This window comes from Neltuma alba, unplaced genomic scaffold, assembly GCF_004799145.2.
Source record: "Neltuma alba isolate B1F8T4 unplaced genomic scaffold, ASM479914v2 tig00012377_pilon, whole genome shotgun sequence".
In the NCBI taxonomy this organism is placed as follows: Eukaryota; Viridiplantae; Streptophyta; class Magnoliopsida; order Fabales; family Fabaceae; genus Neltuma; species Neltuma alba.
The window spans coordinates 1-18,649 of record NW_021636875.1 but is presented as its reverse complement, the minus strand read 5'-3'; the positions used below and the strand labels follow the sequence as shown (position 1 = coordinate 18,649).

The 18,649-nt window shown below is 36.4% G+C and overlaps 4 protein-coding genes and 2 pseudogenes across 4 annotated transcripts; 3 read left to right on the top strand and 3 right to left on the bottom strand.

Annotated features, from left to right (window-relative positions):
* The first annotated feature begins 540 nt into the window (after positions 1-540).
* Positions 541-3,531, top strand: LOC114726432 (uncharacterized protein At1g65710-like). Its single transcript, XM_028913028.1, has 2 exons — positions 541-1,744; positions 2,570-3,531. The coding sequence occupies exons 1-2, from the start codon at positions 647-649 to the stop codon at positions 3,368-3,370; spliced, it is 1,899 nt and encodes a 632-aa protein (XP_028768861.1). The 5' UTR covers positions 541-646; the 3' UTR covers positions 3,371-3,531.
* Positions 3,532-6,117: 2,586 nt separating this feature from the next.
* LOC114726433 (NDR1/HIN1-like protein 6) lies at positions 6,118-7,486 on the top strand. The gene has a single exon (XM_028913029.1). It carries the CDS (start codon positions 6,278-6,280, stop codon positions 7,022-7,024), a length of 747 nt encoding a protein of 248 aa, XP_028768862.1. The 5' UTR covers positions 6,118-6,277; the 3' UTR covers positions 7,025-7,486.
* Positions 7,487-7,822: 336 nt separating this feature from the next.
* LOC114726379 (40S ribosomal protein S5-like) lies at positions 7,823-10,328 on the bottom strand. Its single transcript, XM_028912956.1, has 4 exons — positions 10,156-10,328; positions 8,615-8,886; positions 8,314-8,508; positions 7,823-8,155 (listed from the first exon to the last, which is right to left on the bottom strand). Exons 1-4 carry the CDS (start codon positions 10,249-10,251, stop codon positions 8,101-8,103), a joined length of 618 nt encoding a protein of 205 aa, XP_028768789.1. The 5' UTR covers positions 10,252-10,328; the 3' UTR covers positions 7,823-8,100.
* Positions 10,329-11,060: 732 nt separating this feature from the next.
* Positions 11,061-12,360, bottom strand: LOC114726376 (uncharacterized; annotated as a pseudogene).
* Positions 12,361-13,371: 1,011 nt separating this feature from the next.
* On the bottom strand, positions 13,372-14,431 carry LOC114726428 (phosphatidylinositol N-acetylglucosaminyltransferase subunit C-like; annotated as a pseudogene).
* A 3,166-nt stretch (positions 14,432-17,597) lies between these two features.
* Positions 17,598-18,216, top strand: LOC114726381 (uncharacterized). Its single transcript, XM_028912958.1, has one exon. It carries the CDS (start codon positions 17,598-17,600, stop codon positions 18,210-18,212), a length of 615 nt encoding a protein of 204 aa, XP_028768791.1. The 3' UTR covers positions 18,213-18,216.
* Positions 18,217-18,649: the final 433 nt, after the last annotated feature.

Genomic DNA, 18,649 nt, shown 5'->3' with positions numbered 1-18,649 from the left:
AAAGTAAATAAAAAATGATGATATTGAGTTTTTGAATGTTAATAAAATATTACTAAATACCATAATATGAAGTTTAATTTTTAAAATAATCCTAATTGTTACCAAAAATCATCATTTAAGACTAATAATTTTAGGATTAAGATATTATAAATATACTTTTTAAAATTAAAGGATTAAACCGAAACTTTATATAAAGTTAAAAAACCAAATGTATATTTTAACTTTTTTTTTTTCATGGTGTTATATATATATATATATATATATGATGCACGTAAAAATTTCATCATCCAAAATCACTCTATGTCATGTGTGCGCGTGTGAAGAAGAAAATTTCATTTTTGAAATATGCTAATGACATTAAGTAGGTGGTGTCAGAGACCAATAAACCCTTGTAGCCCCAACGGATCCGTGTTATAGAAAGAGAATGTGGCAAACACGCTTGTGTGCTGCCAAAATTTGAATTCTTCTCTCTCTCATTAATTCTGAGAAAGCTACCATGTCCCTTTAAAAAATTGTTTCTTGGGCAACGTTTCCATTCAAATCTGAGAACACCCTATCCCTTCGTACGTTGTTGAACTACTCTACTATCTCTTTCATTCCCCTTTCTTTCTTTCGCTCCATTGGTTAAGATCAAACCAGAGATTCCATGGGAACGTGTATGAGTAAGAAGAAAAGGTCGTCTTCCTCTTCCTCTGTTTCTGCAACTAAGTCAGTTTCTAGCTCCACGCCCCATCTTCAACCCCAAGCTGTCACTGTCTTCCAATCCGAAGTGGAATCTGAGCGAGAAGCGAGCCTAAAGAAGGAGAACAAGCAAGAAGATGAAGGCCAAGTGAAAAAAGAGGTCTTTATCATCAAGCACAGGAAGAGCTATTCTGATGGTGGTAATAATGATAGAGAGAAATTTTCCAAACACGCATATTCTGAGGGGGTTGCTTCAATTACTATGGCCAATGTAGCAGCGGAAGCAAAAGAAGTAGACGAGATTCTCTTAGAGTGTGGAAGACTGAGCAGAAACTCTTCAGGGAAAGCTGTTTCCTCTGGTGAACGTGGGAGAAGGAGAAAACACTCTGCTTCAAAGAGAAGCCGTGATTTTGACGACTGTGAGAATGATAATACCACCAATGCCGTTGGCAATAGTGACTTATTATGTGAGGACGATGATGGGTTGGCCGGAGAGCACCGGCAGCGGTACCGTCGGAGATCTCCCGTGCCTTCGTCAGAGAGAAGGAGAAGAACACCCAGCAGAGAAAGAGGCCAACAGCAACGTTCAAGCAGTAGGGAGAGAAGAGTTAGCAGATCTCCAAGCAAACGATCGTTAGATACTACAACCTGCAACCTCACAAACAACAACATTAACAACAACGCGACCACAACTAGGCCTGGAAAAATGTTGTCTGTCCCTCCTACTGTTTCATCCTTGGCTATGGATAAGAGTAATCATGGTGGTGGGGGCATTATAAGGGTCTCAGTGAGGAGAAATGTTGGTGCAGCTTCACCTCGTTCTCAGTCTCCTGCAAGAGCAAATGGAAATGCAGCAAATGGTAAAGTAACATTGTTCAGTGAGAATCAGCAGCAACCTTCACTGAGTCGTAATTCTTCAAGGAAAGCAGAACAATCTCCTCATAGAAGAAACCCGCTCGGTGAGATCGATGTTAATTCTCTTGCTTATTCACAATCAGCGAACAACAATAGCAGCAGGTTCCAAAGTAAATCCAGAAGGGACACTGAACCGCAAGCTAATCAGGTAAATGACTTGATTGCGTTTGCCATTCTCAGCAGCAAAGGATTGACATATCTGTTTGCGTGAATGAATTGAAGTTTTGTTCTTCTGTATTTAATTAATTTAATTTTCTTAAAGGCACTCTTTTTTATTATTACTACCTTGAAAGAGAAATCTCTTGTAATGGATAATTAATAAGAATACTTTAGATAATGAATTACAAATTTGGAGGGACAAAGTGGATTCATGACTTATATTTAAGACCAAGTTTAATTCTTAACTAGTTTTTATATTAAAAATTAAAGGAGTTAGTATTAAGATTTCTTGTTAAAGTTCTCCGCAAAATTACTATTACTTCCTGTCCTAATTATAAGAGTCAGTTGACTAATTTGAAGAGATTAAGGAAGTAAGTTGAGTTTGTTATTTGTTCTAGTGTTGTCTTTTCTAAAATATCCTTACTAATCAAGTGTATTAATTAGAACTATGGTTATTAGAAGGATTATCTTAAAAAAATTAAGTAAATATGAGAGATAAAATAGATTTGGGTCTTATATTTAGGATCAAAATAAAAATCAAATAAGGTCTTATATGAGGTAGTATTTGATAATCTTTCCACGTGGCTCTCATTTGAATTATGAAATTTTGCTTCATTGCGGAGGCTTTCTTCTCCGTGAAAAAGCAATTTGAGGATATTGATGCGGTATGGAAAGATTTCATGATTTAAGCTGGAGATTACCAAACCATTTTAGGAATTCTATTAACTTCTGTTTATGTGAAAACTATCTGTTTTATCCTATTAATTTGACGATTTGATTGGTTTTGATGGTTTGTTGCCAATGCCCACTGCAGAAAACAAAAGTTGATGCGAACAATATCGAAAGCAGAACAAGCAGAATGAAGACGAAGGAGCAACAGGAGGAAGAAGAGGTCAAAGAACAGTCTTCAATGACTGAAAATGTTAATCTGAAGACAACAGTGATACCACCTTCAGGGCTCGACAACCTTAAACCCCAAGCATTAACGTTAACAAGAAGCAGATCATCTAGGAGATCACGAGACCTAGACTATCTCCTCAACTATGAAACCATAGGGATTCCATCACAATCTTACACCTCGCTGCTGCTTGAAGACATCCAAAACTTCCATCAAAACAACAACATTACTCCTTCCATTCCTCTTCCAGCGTGCGTCGCCAAAGCTTGCTCCATCCTTGAAGCTGTAGCTGATCTCAACGCCAGTACAAAGTCGAATCGTCCTCCCAATCACTATGCGAAGAGGGTGCCAGATTCTAGTGTCAAGGAACACCCTTTTGTAGAATCCGAGGTAGATGTCGCTGATGATGTCATGGAGCCTAGCTTACAAAAGTACGTGACAACAGTAAGCCGAGGTGATTCGCTCCTTGGTGGTGGCGTATTCGATATGGAGGACCAGGGATCTTCTGAAAGCATGAGATTCACTGTGAGTGGACAAAGGCATGTGGGGTTTTCTTCTTCTTCTTCTTCACTGAAACCAAATTCTTCTGACTCAACTAATTTTTGGAACTCGAGCAAAAGAGAATGCGATTCTCAGAGTATAGGAAGTGGGAGGTTTGGTGACATTAAGGACGTTCACGCGATACCCAATGTCGTAATAGCGGCTGGATCCACGTAAATACCTGCGATACATAGCTTCACCAACATTGTTTGACATTTCCTGTGTTTAAAAGTTGCTTAATTGCAACTATTTTCGTATAATTATGCCCATCCTTATTATTCGTTGCATTGTATTCATTAACTTGTATGATTATTAGATCCAGCAATGGCCTTTCTCAGCGATTTCAGTGGACCACGTTGTTTTTACTTTTTATGATGGATCCATCTGATCGAATTCAATGAATGAATGTCCGCGTATTCTCAATGCATTACATTCATTCCATGACTTCTTGACCAAAAAGAGAAGTCCTCATGATGTTTCCATTCAGTTGCCTTTTGCTAGATGAATGGTAGATGTTGACACTTACAGTTGTGCTTGGATTGACCTCTCAAAAGTAAATTTATGAAGTCATAATTTTTGTCTCAATTTATATAAAAACATTTTTTTTAATTGATTTTGAGGGTTTCTAAATACCCCTGTCATAATATTAGGTTATATTATATTTATCATATTGGGCCGAGGCCCAAAACATATGTAGAAGACTTTCTAGTCCGTCTCTTTCTTGAAGAAGAATTCTTAATAATTGGGAATTTGGTCCTCAAAAAAATTGGGAATTTGTAAGAGCCTTGGCTGGCCATATATTATCACCATTAAGATAAGTTTTTTTTTTGGGTAGCAAAACCGGTTATTTTATGTGAAATAATAATATGCATAAAATGTACTCTTCGGTTCTTAATATAAAACTTATTTAACTAATTTGATTAATTAAGAAAGTTAGGTAAGTTAATTAATTATAAAAAATATGACATGTTTTTCTTAAAATACTATAATCATCTGTCCCTCTTCTACTTGATTATGGTTGAGAGAATATCTATAGGGATAATTTAGAAGAAAATTGACAAATATGAGAAATAAGTCTAATATTTTAGACCAAAATTCAATCAACAATTAGGTTCTATATTAAGGATGGGAGGAGTATGATATTTTATAACCATAGAATGTATGATATTTTGGTAATGTGTGTTTTACCAAATATATGTGTGCGTGCAAAGAAACTGCTCCTTCAATCCTTAATATAAGAATTGATTGTTAAGTTAATTTTGGTCTTAAATATATGACCTATTTATCATTTTATTTTTTTTAAATTACTTTATGGATACTCTCTCAAGTATAATTAAGTAAGTGAGGGAGGAAGGATATTAAAAAATATGATTATGGTGTTTTAGAAAAAACATGTCATATTTCTTATAATTAACTAACTTATCTAATTTCTTTAATCTAATTAAATTAATTAAAAAGGTCTTATATTAAGGATCGAAGGAGTAGTTGGTTTCTTTTCTGGCGGCTTGAAAGCAGTCGATATTCATTTTAATATATTTATAAAAACTAGCTTTTTTGCTTGCAGAAGTTGAATACTACTCATAATATAACACTAATAATATATAAGTCTTAATCAGTTCTACTAAAAAAAGATTTTCAAATCTGGTTATCAAATTCTATCCTTTCACGGAGTATAATAATTATTGGAACGAATTTCTTCTTACGCACGCAGAACTGTTCCTAAAGACAAGATGATCCCCTTTTTATTCATTTTAATCGATCTATTCTGTTCAACACACCTGCTGCCTAATATGAATTTATTATTGACAATCGAGTTCAAAAAAAAGAAATAGATTGTTAATTATTTCTTACTTTCATCTTAATGAAAATAATTAAACATGTAATATTTGTTGTGTCCGGTTGAGCAAAGGGTAGGGAGTGGAACCTTTTTTTTCTGGGGCAGCCAGGTTTGGTCGACTCTTGAAACTGGTGAACTATATATATATATATATTGCTTTGTCAGAAGCATTCAAGTTCAAACAAGCAACTACCACAGCAAACCTCATATAACGTTGTTGTTTTGTTTGATGGGTCCAACTGATTCCACTTGTGCCTTTATCTGTGGCCACTTGAACATTAAACATATAAACTTCCTCCCCCACAACAAAACCAAGCCAGAGAGTTTCTCTAATACACGACGGTGATGGCAGCCCTGAGATCAGTGATGTTGTCAGCAGCAAAGTCAAGATTTAAGCCACCACGCGTACGTTGTTTGTTGTGAACAGGTTGTGTGTTCTATGATATCTATTTTGTTTATGACCTGGTCTTCTCAACTGAACACGTATTTTTTCGCGACAAAGGAAACTTCCATAGCCTTTTCAAAGACGCCTTTTTTTTTTTTTGGGCCAAACTTCAAAGACGCCTTTAAAGCAGAAAGTTATCAGCAACTTCTTATTTGGGGATTTACCTGTTTCAGGTCATTTTTTAAAAACAAAAACAGATATATATATATATATATATATTACAGATTATGCTTAATGGGAAAAGCAATTTCATGCCTTTTTTTAAAAAAAAAAATAAATCAATGCTTTGAAAGCTTAGATGATAGTGCGTTCAGACTATTTTACGTATGGGGGCAAAAGACCACGATATTCAGAGAAGTGCATGCGTCAGGGTTTTATACTTTCTCGATTATTTGTATTTGGGAGTATTTGAAGATAGTAATAACGGATCTAGAAACCAAAATAAAATAAGGCATTAGGTCAAATGCGGCAACACTAGACCTTGAAGGAAAAGCAAGGCAATAAAATTCGTTGGCCAAAATTACATGAAGTTTAAAATTCATGAAGCATACAGTAGCAATTTCTGGACGCCATTTATTGCTGAATTTTTGGTACACGTGACTGAGATAAGTCTTTAGCTCTAATATAAAACCATTCCTAGCCTTTAGCCTTCATGCCATATAAAGTCAATAAGAGAAGCGCCTTATGAATATTCTCATCGCAGACCTAACCTGTATCATTATCTATGTGCATATATATACTTGTGCAAGGGACTGCATTGAAGAAATTGAAACATTCATTTTCTGATATTTCCTGAACCAACATGGCTGATCATCAACAGCGTATTCACCCAGTCCCAGATGTGGAGGCATCACCACACACACCGTCAGCTCCACTGTTCCCAAGGGACGTATCAAAGTCCGATCATGGCGTACCAGTGGAGGAGCGGGCTGCTCCGGCGCCGGCGCTGAAGAAAAGAAGGTCAAGAAGTTGCTGCTGCAAGTTTCTGTGCTGGATCATAAGCCTTCTGCTGATACTAATAGTAGCCATAGGCATAACCATAGGAATTCTGTTCCTTGTGTTCAGGCCAAAGCTTCCCAAATACTCAATAGACGGGCTTACAGTTACCCGGTTCAGTCTTTCAGAAGACAACAATCTCTCTGCAACTTTCAATGTGACAGTCACAGCTAGAAACCCAAACAAGAAGATTGGAATATACTACGAAGGAGGCAGCCATGTGAGTGCTTGGTACATGGACACAAAATTATGTGAAGGGTCTTTGCCTAAGTTCTATCAGGGTCACAAGAACACTACAGTGCTTCATTTGCCTCTTTCCGGGCAAATACAGAATGCAACTGAGTTGCAGGCTGTGATTCAGGAGCAAATGCAGCAGACTGGGAATATTCCTCTGAACCTTAGGGCAAAGCAACCCGTGAGGATCAAGCTTGGGAAGTTGAAACTGTTCAAAGTGAAGTTCAAGGTTAGGTGCAGGCTTGTGGTGGATAGATTGGAAAGCAATAATGAGATCAAGATTGTAAGTAGCAGTTGTAAGTTCAGGCTTAGGCTGTGAATTCATTCCTAGTAGAGAATATGGCTTTTGCTGGTTTTACTGCTATTTTTTTGGGTTCCTATTGGATTTGTATATGTTTCAATAATAGATGGAGGATTGGTTGCGGATTTTTCCTCTCCATCCATATTTGTGTTACGATTTTTGTTCTTAGATTATAGTTTTCCAGAGACCTCCCTTATACATTATATATAGTATAATGATTATTAATAAAGTCATACCTATTTTTTATACTTTTATGATTACATTTTTATTGAAAATCTAGCAACTGCACGAAATTTTTAGATAAATAAGTTATTTTCTAATCAATTTATAATGTTCTTATTCAAATACTATACGTTTGTTATGTTTTGCTTAAGAAAAACTATTTTAAAAAATATATCGAACATTGTTTGGATTCTGCAGATTCAAATATATCGTAGAAAGATTAAGGGGAAAAAGTGAATGACTATAATTATAATTTTATAAGATTTTACATCCCATTTAGTCGTGTTAAATTGCGTTGCCTCCTCAGTCCAACCAAAAAATTGCGTTGCTCCCTGTCTAAATAAATAAATACAAAGGAGATATAACTTATAATGAAGAATTTTTCGCAATTTGATTTGTTTGCACGAGACAATTAAGAGGAATGGGAATTTGGAAAACGTGCTTTAAATTTCAATGATAATTCATGAATATCTTTGTAATTTGTAGACCTTTTTTAGCCATGATATATAACTCGTCCAAACTCTCTCTTACTCATTGTTTAACAAGTTTGCTCTTCAATAAAAGAACTATTAAAAATACCAAAAAAAAATTGAATTTAGATCATTCCAACTAATTTGATTGATGAGCACCCAGATTGAATCATAGTACTCTACAGCTCATGATAGTCTCTCTTTTTTTGGCAGAATATTAGAGGGTCTTTTTCGAGAAATAACATCTATCTTATAAAATCAAAGCTATTCAATATTCAAGAAATGAAACAAGCTCGCAATCATATCTTTAATTAAGGTCCAGCAGTAAAAAAAGCCACAGGAGGTCAGAAACAAAACAAACTCAGGAGCAAAACTTCTGTCCATGAGCCTCTCTTCCATTCCTCAACGGTTAGCCTTGGCAACTCTCTCAATCTCGTCCTTCTTCTTAATGGCATAGCTAAAAAAAAAAAAACCAAGAAAAAGAATCAGCGTACAAAGAACAAACGAGGACATATAGCATGAACTAATGATGTAACCAGCTTAAAGTGCTACAGAAACACGATTGATTTCCATCAAACGGTTGAAAATATAGTTCCCCCCCCCCCTTTTGTATACCTGTTTGATGATCCCTTTGCAGCATTGATAAGCTCATCAGCCAGACATTCTGCGATTGTCTTGATATTCCTAAATGCAGACTCACGAGCACCTGTAGTAAGGAGATAGATAGCCTGATTCACACGACGCAGGGGAGAAATATCCACTGCCTGACGTCTGACAACACCAGCAGACCCAATTCGTGTAGCATCTTCCCTGGTCCACTGGTGTGAAAGAAAAGTTAGAGCATGGAATTAGATGTAAGCCAAAGAAGTAAAAGGGGTGGTCAATTCAATTGTACATCTGTTTCCTATTTTTATACCTGTTGATCACAGCATCAACAATAACTTGGATTGGATTTTGATCAGTAAGCAAGTGGATAATTTCCATGGCGTGCTTTATGATCCTCACTGCCATCAGCTTTTTCCCATTGTTTCGTCCGTGCATCATAAGAGAGTTGGTGAGCCTCTCCACAATAGGGCATTGTGCTTTCCTGAAACGCTTGACCGAATATCGCCCTGCAGTGTGAGGCACGTAGGTTGCATGCTTGGCAGGAGCCACACCAATGTAATCTGCCAGGGATATGTCATTCACCTAAAATGGTAATGCCTAAATAATTAGTAACCTTCAGAAGCATTGATGAATAATAGAAACAACAGATACTGTCATGGCCAGGACAAAACCACACTCGCTCATGACATCAAGAAATAAATCATTATAGATCCAAACCCAACAACTACTTCTCAAGCACAAATATTGAAAGGCATAGCACGTGAAGTAAGCAAATCGTACAAGTCATCATTTTGTAATGTGAGGATACAAGAACCCGAGAGGTGGTGATAGGAACCAGGGGCTTTTACTAGTTTATTTTTCACTGAATTACTATGTTGTATATGTTTTATGTTTTATTATGTGTCTTGTATTAACTGTTACAAGTGTCCAGCGTTGGTTACGTCATTGTTAGTTTTATATGGATAGGATAAGGTTATTTTCAGTTTATATACCATCCTATAAATATCATACATGTATTCTGCCAAAAGGGGAGATGAATGAAAAGCATTATTCAGTTTGACTTAAACTTCCTCTTCTCCTAGAATTTCAGATTCTGGATCTAGGCTCTCCCTCTCTCTCCTCCCTTCTCTTTCTCTTCTCTTCTCTTCCCCTTTCTTTCTGTCCTAGCTCTCAAGATCTAACAGGTGGGCTACCGGACGACAGAGCACATGGATCATTTGCCAAAGTTGAGCTTGTAAATATCCAGAAACATAATCTCTTGGTAAAAGACACCAAAATAATAAAAAAAAAAAAAAATTAAGAAGCTGAATATGCAACTAAATGTTCCATCATCAAATAGATGCTATTTTCCGCCACTTCATTTTTGAAAATCATCTATATCAGTTGAATATCACTAAGAAGAAAAATTTCCAATATCCCTGCGTCAAAACAGTGACGCAATCACATGCAAATAGAAGCATGTCCATGATTGGAAATCAAGATAAAATGATTGCTCAAGAAACATATACTTCACTACTTACGTCTTCTTATGCTTACAAGAAATGTCAAGTATGAGAATCACGGAAATTACAGAGAAAGAAATGAGATGTAGTAGCAATCGATCAAGTTAGATTAAATTTTTGCATTAATTCTCGCCACATTATCTGGGCTGTTATTTTGGGGGGGGGGGGGGCTTTGTAATATGCTGCCGAAACTGGGCATAAATGCGAGAAAGAAATGTCAACAATACCTTTACAATCGTCACCAAAAGAAAAAACAATACCCTCAAAATCAGTTTTCGGAAGTTTAAATTTTAGATTGAAATATGCCCATGAATAGGGGAAATATGATTGAAAAGAGTAAAAGGGAAACCTCAACATCCTCGAAGGTCCAACGATTGAAGAGCTTGACATCGTTGACCGGTTCGATGAAGTCATGGCTTTGAGGTTGAGCTACCGCGGCCGCCATAGCAACTTACCTTATTCGCCTGCACCAGAGACCCCGACGAGCTCGTTGCCGCAGCGGAAGGGCCAACTGTCGAGAACCTTGGAGAGATTACCAATATACAACTAAACCCTAAATTCCTATATCACTCTTTCTTTTGGGCCTCGATAAAGCCCGTATTTCACCCATTTAAACTCTTTGGCCAACAGTACGCATCCTAAATGTATTTTCTCCAGGTTGGCAAAAAACAAAAAAGTATTTTCTGCAGATATTTCCGATTTAAAAAATGAAAGAAAATTGGGAAATTGCAAAACAAGACGGTGAAAATTATTAAATTATAAACCAGGTATTTTTTTTAAAAAACATGTTGTTATTTGCAATTCAATTTTATTATCAAAACCTATGAAGTGTCGTAACATGTCCCAATTTGCGATTTTATAATTTTTACGTTTTTTTGGTAATTTTTCCAAAAAATTTGAGTTATGAATTTTGATTGCATTTTCCAACCTACTTTACGTAGTTGGTAGTATCAATCACATATAATATTAGCGAAAATTTTTCTGCATACACCTTAGTTTTTTCGGCCCAAAAAAAATCAAGGGTGCGAACTTGAATTAACTCGTGTACTGACAAGAGATGCTCCTAAATATATTCAGTTGATGGCTTCCCTTGATCAAGAACCAGTTTAAACCGAAAGGATCCTACTACTTGAGCTTATTATTGTTTAAAATTAATCTATATCAAGATGACAAAATCGAATTGTTAATTACTTAATTCAGTCAAAACTAATATATTTTTGCAAAAATATATTACATGCAAAAAATCAATAAAAATATAAAATTAACATCATCAAGGCATCTACGACTCACCTCACACGATTTATTAGTTATGGTAAAATTAAAATGCGTAAAATAAAATGCCATTGACATGTTGAGCAGCAGGCGTCTCATGATTATTACACGCAAAACATGCAACACGAGCAGATTCCAGCACCGATCAAACTTGACAATATCCGTTGTGTAAATATATTTGAGCAACCGCCGGCCACCGCTAACTCTCATGACCTCTGGCCATCAGTGATCCCAATGTCTTCTCCTGTTCATCGAACTCCGACGACGAATCTATAACGAGTCTTTCCACCGGAACTTTGACGGCATCATGGCGAACTCCGATATCAGAAGCTAATCTGCCTGCACAATACATGCCACAACCAACCAAAGCCAAGCCACCAAAACCAGCCGTCAAGAACCGAAGCGGCGAAGAACACCACTGCACTAGCCGCCGCCATATACGATGCCGCTTGCCCGCTGCGGCCAACGCCGATGCCCGTGAACACAAGCAATCCTGTCTTACAGTAAATGGCAAAGTCCTCACAATTATTCTTGAATATATTATAATTGCCGAAGCCATTCTCGAGGAGGAACAAGGCACGGTGAAGCACCTGCTCCGGAGCATCGGACTGAGCCAGAGTGCATGTGCCTCCTCGCGCTTTGGCGAGAAAAAACGCCGGGGAAACACCGTATTCGAAGAGGTATAGATCTCCGCCGGCGAGAAAGCAGGTCAGGCAGGATGAGATGACGCCATGAGATCTGCTCTGGCCGCCGCATCTCGGGCATGCAGTGCGTGCATTGGAATTAGGGGGCATTGACATGAGGACGAGACGATCGAGAACAGTTCCGGTGCCGATTTCTTGGCCGGCTCCTCTGGTGAAGTGGATCACCATTCCGTCGCCGATGTAGATTCCTGGTGTCTTAGAGGAAAGGAAAGCATTGTATGGCAATTTCAGTACCGCATACGATGAACAGAGTAAAATTTTACAAAAGCATAAATCTCACAGGATAATCAATAATCAGGTTAGAATTCTTTTAACGATTTATTTTCCCGTTCTTCAATTCTCTTTAGCCTATCTTCATATGCTGAGAACTTAAATGTTGCCAATGATTACAGAAATGGCATATATATAGAGAGAGAGAGAGAAGGAAAAGAATTGAAGGAAAGTGGGGAAGGGGATGACCGTGATGTGCGTAGATGTAAGCCTGCCTCCAGGAGTAAATGTGATCGCCGGGCTTCAGTTCTTGCCAGTGGATCTTGTTCGAGAGCACTCCCATTTCTGGTTAGTATGAATGGTCTTCGATTTTCCCCTGGAAGAATAGAAATGGTTCAAAAACCAAAGAGGAAGCTAATTAGGAAGCCCAATTACTTGCAGGGGAATCTTGGAACCCGTGAGAGGTGAAAAGACGGGACAGGAACACGCAACGTAGCCTCTTCCTTCGTCTCCACGGATTTGCCCGGCAACAAGCGCCATGCAAGCAATAGAGAGAATCTCCCAGCTTAGATTAATTCCCTTCATTTGCCTGAAGGAAGTTTAATATCGATCAACTGTTGCTCTTCGTGACCATATTATATCAAATTATTTAAAATTAACCAAATCTGTTTAATCTGTTTTTTTTTTTTAAAAAATTATGCTTCTGGTTATAATTTAGAAATTTTATTGTTAGCGACTTTAAATTTTAAAATTATTCCAGAGGTGCAAGCAATTAAAAATTGTAAATACGAAAATGTAATATATTTCCTTTTGTTTCCCTGCCTTCGGTCTTATAAATCAAACTCTTTATTATTGATCCATTTTTTCCGCTCTTCTTGGCGACCATCCGAGGAATAACTTTTCACAATCAAGATTAAAATTTTTTACATTTTGAACATTTAAAATAATTATAATTTCTAAGAACTTTCACCATAGACTGGTTCAAACTTACTCTTACGTATTATAGCCTGCCTTAGAATTTATCCTTCAAATTAATAGTACATCTTTCGTAGTTCATTTTAAATTTCAGCTAAATATCATAATAAAATGAGCCATAGAATAAAATTCATATAAATTAAATATGAATAAATAAATTTATCGTCAGCACTCTTTCCATTGGTTCATTTTGACTTGATTTGAAAAAGAAAATTGTTACATTACAATCATGCCAGTTGCTAGAGAATGCCAGGCAGATTCAAGGTTTAGCTCACCAATACTTCAATTGTCATGTCAATAATCAAGGGCACTCTCGCATTTCATTTCACAAGATGAATATGTCAAAAGATTTGACGTCATTGTACAGCATTGCACCATCACTTGCTCCTAATTTGGACAAGAACAAGCAGAAATACTCGGCCCCAAAGCCGATGGAATGCACCGGGGAATTACACCAAAACCTGACCATCACTCAAAATTCAAGAGCCAGTTGCCTCAACTTCTCACCGTATTCCCCATGTACGCTATGATCTTAGTCAGTAATATCAAAACAAAGCTTCGCCTCATCCCAAGGCCCATTGATCTCAAACTTGTATTCCTGAAGCCTTATAAGCCAGTAAGGGCAGACCACGTTGACAAACACTAACACACTAAGCAGCAACACAAAAAGCAACCGATCCAGCATGTACACAAAACTCAAGGTCAGAGCAATCAACATATGGAAACACACAAGTGCAAGCGGAAGGAATACTTTTAATACAGTAAGTAACCAGGGGAGCAAAAAGGAAGACTAGCAATGAGAAGAGCATGATGGCAAACACGTGTAGTCTTGATGGAAGACGGGATGCGATAAAAACCGAGGCTACTACAGAAGCATTTACAGAGATACAACTGGATAACGCCGGATTCTTTGTAGCAACAGGGGTTTTTACTGTGGATCCTGAATAATCATGCAGAAATAAGTGAAGCAGTAGTAGTGACACAGTTACTGCCCAGATAGAATCTGAACTAATGGATCTTGTTAGAGTCTGGTATATAGGAGCCAAAACATATAATCCAGTTATAAAGAAGGAAATATTGAGACAGTAATGGATGAGAAGATTGAAGGAAAGCATTTCTTGAGTAAATATGAGGATGAGAAATCCTGAAACAAGGAGACTTGCATCAAGAAAGAGCAGGGAATTTTCATCCAGAGTTGATGTTAGTGTGTAAGTCCAGACCAATACAACGAGAGCAACAACGCATAGATATTCAGAAATGGAAACTGAGTCTAGCATCACCTTTACCATGTCCCTCTTTACAACACTGGCATTCGTGACCATGCCTTCAAGAAATGATTCATCAGTATAGTTGTCACCATAACCAGGTTGCATACCACCATATGCCACTTTTCTCCATCTGGGACGAGGCGGAGAAGAGTTGTCACGACTTCTAAGATCCATGCAAATTGGTTTATGTTATCTCAGGTGACTCCCCATGATTACATATAGCACAAGCAAGATCTAGTTGCACTTCATAACCCCCGCCAAAAAAAGAGAATTGCTCCGTATATTTGGTTCATTTGGTTCAAGCAATCGGTGACAAGTGATCTTTATACATCGGTCTCAGTCTCTTTGGCTTTCCAAGCATCATATCTCAAGATGGAACTTCTGTTGAAGGAACTTGATCAAGAACGAATCATCAGAAGGAGGGAGTCTAATGGCAATAGAAAAATCAACCACGAAACTCATCCGCAGAGGTCAATTACATGAATCACATGATTTGCTCTCTGAAAATCCAACTCTTTACACATATTATGGCAACTAAAGATAATTCAAACTAACAAAAATATATTAAAAAAAGAAAAAGGTGATTATATGCTAGGAAATGGAAAATTTTAGGCTACTGTTGATATCCATTGAAGCTACGAGAACCAGTACAAATATGAGGAATGGCACAAGCACAGGCGGACCTATATTACATCCGGTGGGGTTATCAATCTTTGAAATGTGCATGGCTGATATCAGCTCATATTTCCTCCATTTTTTTTGTTTGAAACAATGAAAAATTCAGACATTCCACCCACTCTCCTCCTCCAAATTTCCTCCATTTTTTTGTTTGAAACAATGTTCTTCCATTCCTTATTTGTTTCTCAGAATCCCCTTAAAGATTATTTTAAAAAAAAGCATCAGCTTAGTTGAGAGAAACGAAGAGACAATGGCCAGGATTATGTACTTACCTCCAAATCTGTGATGACAATGTCCGACAGAGCAAGAGAACAGCGCAAAGAGCCGACGAGCTAGACGGCAACGATGAGACCCGAAGGAGCAAGACGGCGCCGACTGATCCCCAGACCTGCAACGAAGATGGCCAACGAACATAGAGAGCGCCGATGACAGCCGACGGGGCAAAAGAGGGCAGGCGGCGCACTGAGTCGGGAAGGGACGCTGAAGAGTGATATCTCATCAATGCGCTAAGCGCCTGTATGGTTTTTGTGGGGCTATTTTCATTTTGTTTGGTTTGATTAAAAAGGAGAGAAGGATACTTGGTTTAAGAAGAAAAAAAATATAATAATAATCATTTACTATTTTATCTTTATATGTTTGTTTAATTTTTATTGATATATTTATAATCAATTTACATCTTAATTTATTATATATTTAATTAAATGAAATTCAACCTTATCATTTAATATGTGTATTAAAGATTGGTACAGTAATTTTTTTTCTAATAATTATAATAATATATTTAAAATAATAAATTAAAAAAATTATATGCTCTAAAAAAAATAAATTTTATTCTCTTTAGGTTTTTTTTTTCAGCTTTTAAAATATATTTAATAAATAATATATTTATAAAAAACAATTAATTTTATAATATTATAATTTTTATAATGTATTTTTTAATTATAGTATTTTTTATTTTTTACTTAAGATAATAATTTTTTATTTGAAATAAATATTATAATAATATATTTATGGATAATAGTGGAATATTAAAAAAACTATAAGAGTATAATGGTCCAAAAATTTAACTCCCTTCCAAAACCTCCAATTTGGAGGGGAGCTAAATGGGGGGAGGGAGCCAGGAGGGAAGGGAAGGGGATATTTTGGCTTCCTTTCCCTTCAAAATTTTAACCAAATGAGAGGAGGGCTAGATTAAAACACGATGGACGGCGAAGATCTCATTTTCTAAACAATATGTATAAACTTTAGAAAAAAAATAAAATAAAATAAATTGAGATATTATATTTAATACTACCTCCTATCTTAATTATAAAAGCTATTTTGATTTTTAGTTTTATCTTAAATACAAAACTAATATATTTTATCTTTCATATTTATCTATTTTTCAAACTACCCTAATTGTATTTCATTAATTAAATTAAACACTGGAGTACCATAAAATTACATATGAAGAAATTCTATTTTCTCTCTCCAACTTCTCATTTCAACTATTGAATTAAAATTTGATTGGGTTACTTAATATTTTATAAATGTATTAATAAATTTTTAATTATTAAAATAAATATATATAACTCAGATTGTTAAATTTTAACCGTCCCTGTTTAATAGCAATGAAACATATTTAAAATATTAATTTATTAAATAAACATATCTATTGGTTTTTATGTTAGAACTAGAAGGAGCACATCTAAATTTTAGATTGCACCAAATATAGCTTCTACATATTGATCCTTTTTTTAAGTGTATTTTTATTTTTTTAATTTTATATAAAATTTTACTTTGGTCCTTAATTTTAAAAGTATGATTTTAGTCCTTTAAACCTAAAATTACCCACAAAAAATGATGATCTTAAAATCTTGAATCTTGATAAAATATTCTTAATACTAATATATTAAGTTTAATTTTTAAAATAACAATAATTATTATTAAAAAATTGCTATTAAAACTAACATTTTTAAGATTAAATTACTAAAATATATTTTTTAAAATTAGAAACCAAATTGAAATTTTGTATAAAATTAAAAACTATATACATATATATATATATATATATTTCAAACTAACTCATTCTCCACTTCCCATTCCTTCAAAATCTTTTGAATAAATGACACCATGACTAAGCATTTTGCCACTGAGTTGACGAGGGAAACGAAGAAAGACAGGTAAAATAGAGAAGATCCTTGCCTATAATCTCATGGTTTAGTATATTATTCTTTCTGTCACAATGTTAAATCTATATTATATGCTATGTACACATGACATGGTTTTTTTTTTTGGTGAAAACATGACAGAGAAAATATACATTAAATTAGAGTTCCATTTTTAAATCTCCTTTGAATATTTATATTAAAAGATTTTAAGGAGCCAACACTCATAAGATCCAGGGAAAAATACATGCTTTTGTTGGATTAAAAAAGTATGTAGTACTTGTTTGTTTTTTGTAACCAAAAAAAAAAAGGGACAAGAAACATTAAACGAGACCAGATGGATAATGCTGATGTGTGGGCAACGCTCGCCAGCGGATGTCGTGTCAAATCCAATCGCCTGGTAACTTGCCACGCTGGATTCATGGATTGGACGGAGAAGGAAAGACGTTAAATTGCTGGCATTGACTTCGCCATTGACCTCACAGACTCTGCTTTCTTCTCCATTATCCCTTCGTATCTTTTTGTCCTTCGTCGGTCATGGCTTTCTCAGCGACAGCTTCGCGTCTCATCCCCATCCTCCTCCTCCTCGTTTTTCTCGCCCTATCCATCTCCGCCACGGCTAGACCTTGCAGAACCACCTTTGTCTCCTCCTACTCTGTCTCATTTAGGCTCCATTCCTCCGCCGCAACCCTCACCACCTTCAAAGAGATCAGATCCTTCGTCCCCCTGGACGTCGTCGGAAATAACGACAATAACTATGATAATCCCTCTCTTGCGGCTGAGATCTTCTTCGATGGCGCCCTCTCGGGCCGCCGCTTCGAGGAGGACGAAAATGAGACTGAAATTGAGCCATGGCGGTCACATATGAGAGCCCCCTTCGGATTTTCGTCCCATAATTCCAGCTCGTTCCGTGATCGCACTAAGGACATTGTGAGCGTTGTTCTGGCGCTACTCTTCGGCGTCGCAGGTGGGGCTCTCACTGCGATAGGTTTGTACTTAATATGGTCTGTGTTATCTGACCGCTATTATTATCGCGATTCTTACGATAATTATGTCGATGATGACGAAGAAATCGATAGCCCTAAGAAAACGGGGTACGTGAAGATTCCGGCCTTTGAATCTGCGCCTGCACCAGCCAAGGAATCGGTATGAATTGAGGATATAGACATTTGCATCTGGTGATTGTAGTTTTGAACCTAATTGTGAGAGTATGATCTCAATAATATTAGTTAACTAGAAGATGGGCAAACTTTTCGCCTGAATTGGTGTTTTTAATTGCATGTTTATTCGTTTTTGCTCATGAGACATGATCACTACTCTGGAATCTCGTCAGTTGTATTTTCGGCTACCAGTTCCTTGCTAACCTGAGCGTTGATGATATTATCTGCTCACTATGATATTCTGGGACTACGGTTATTCATTCGTCGTCATATCTCTATTTTTTTTGCTTCGTCGATTTCCCATGGCGCTATTCCCAGCTAATCATAGCGGCGCTTATATACTTGCGATTATTTAGTATCTGCTCCTAATATGATCCTAGAGATTTGCATTCCTTCATCTTTATGCCCACTTCTGTTTTTTCTTTTTTT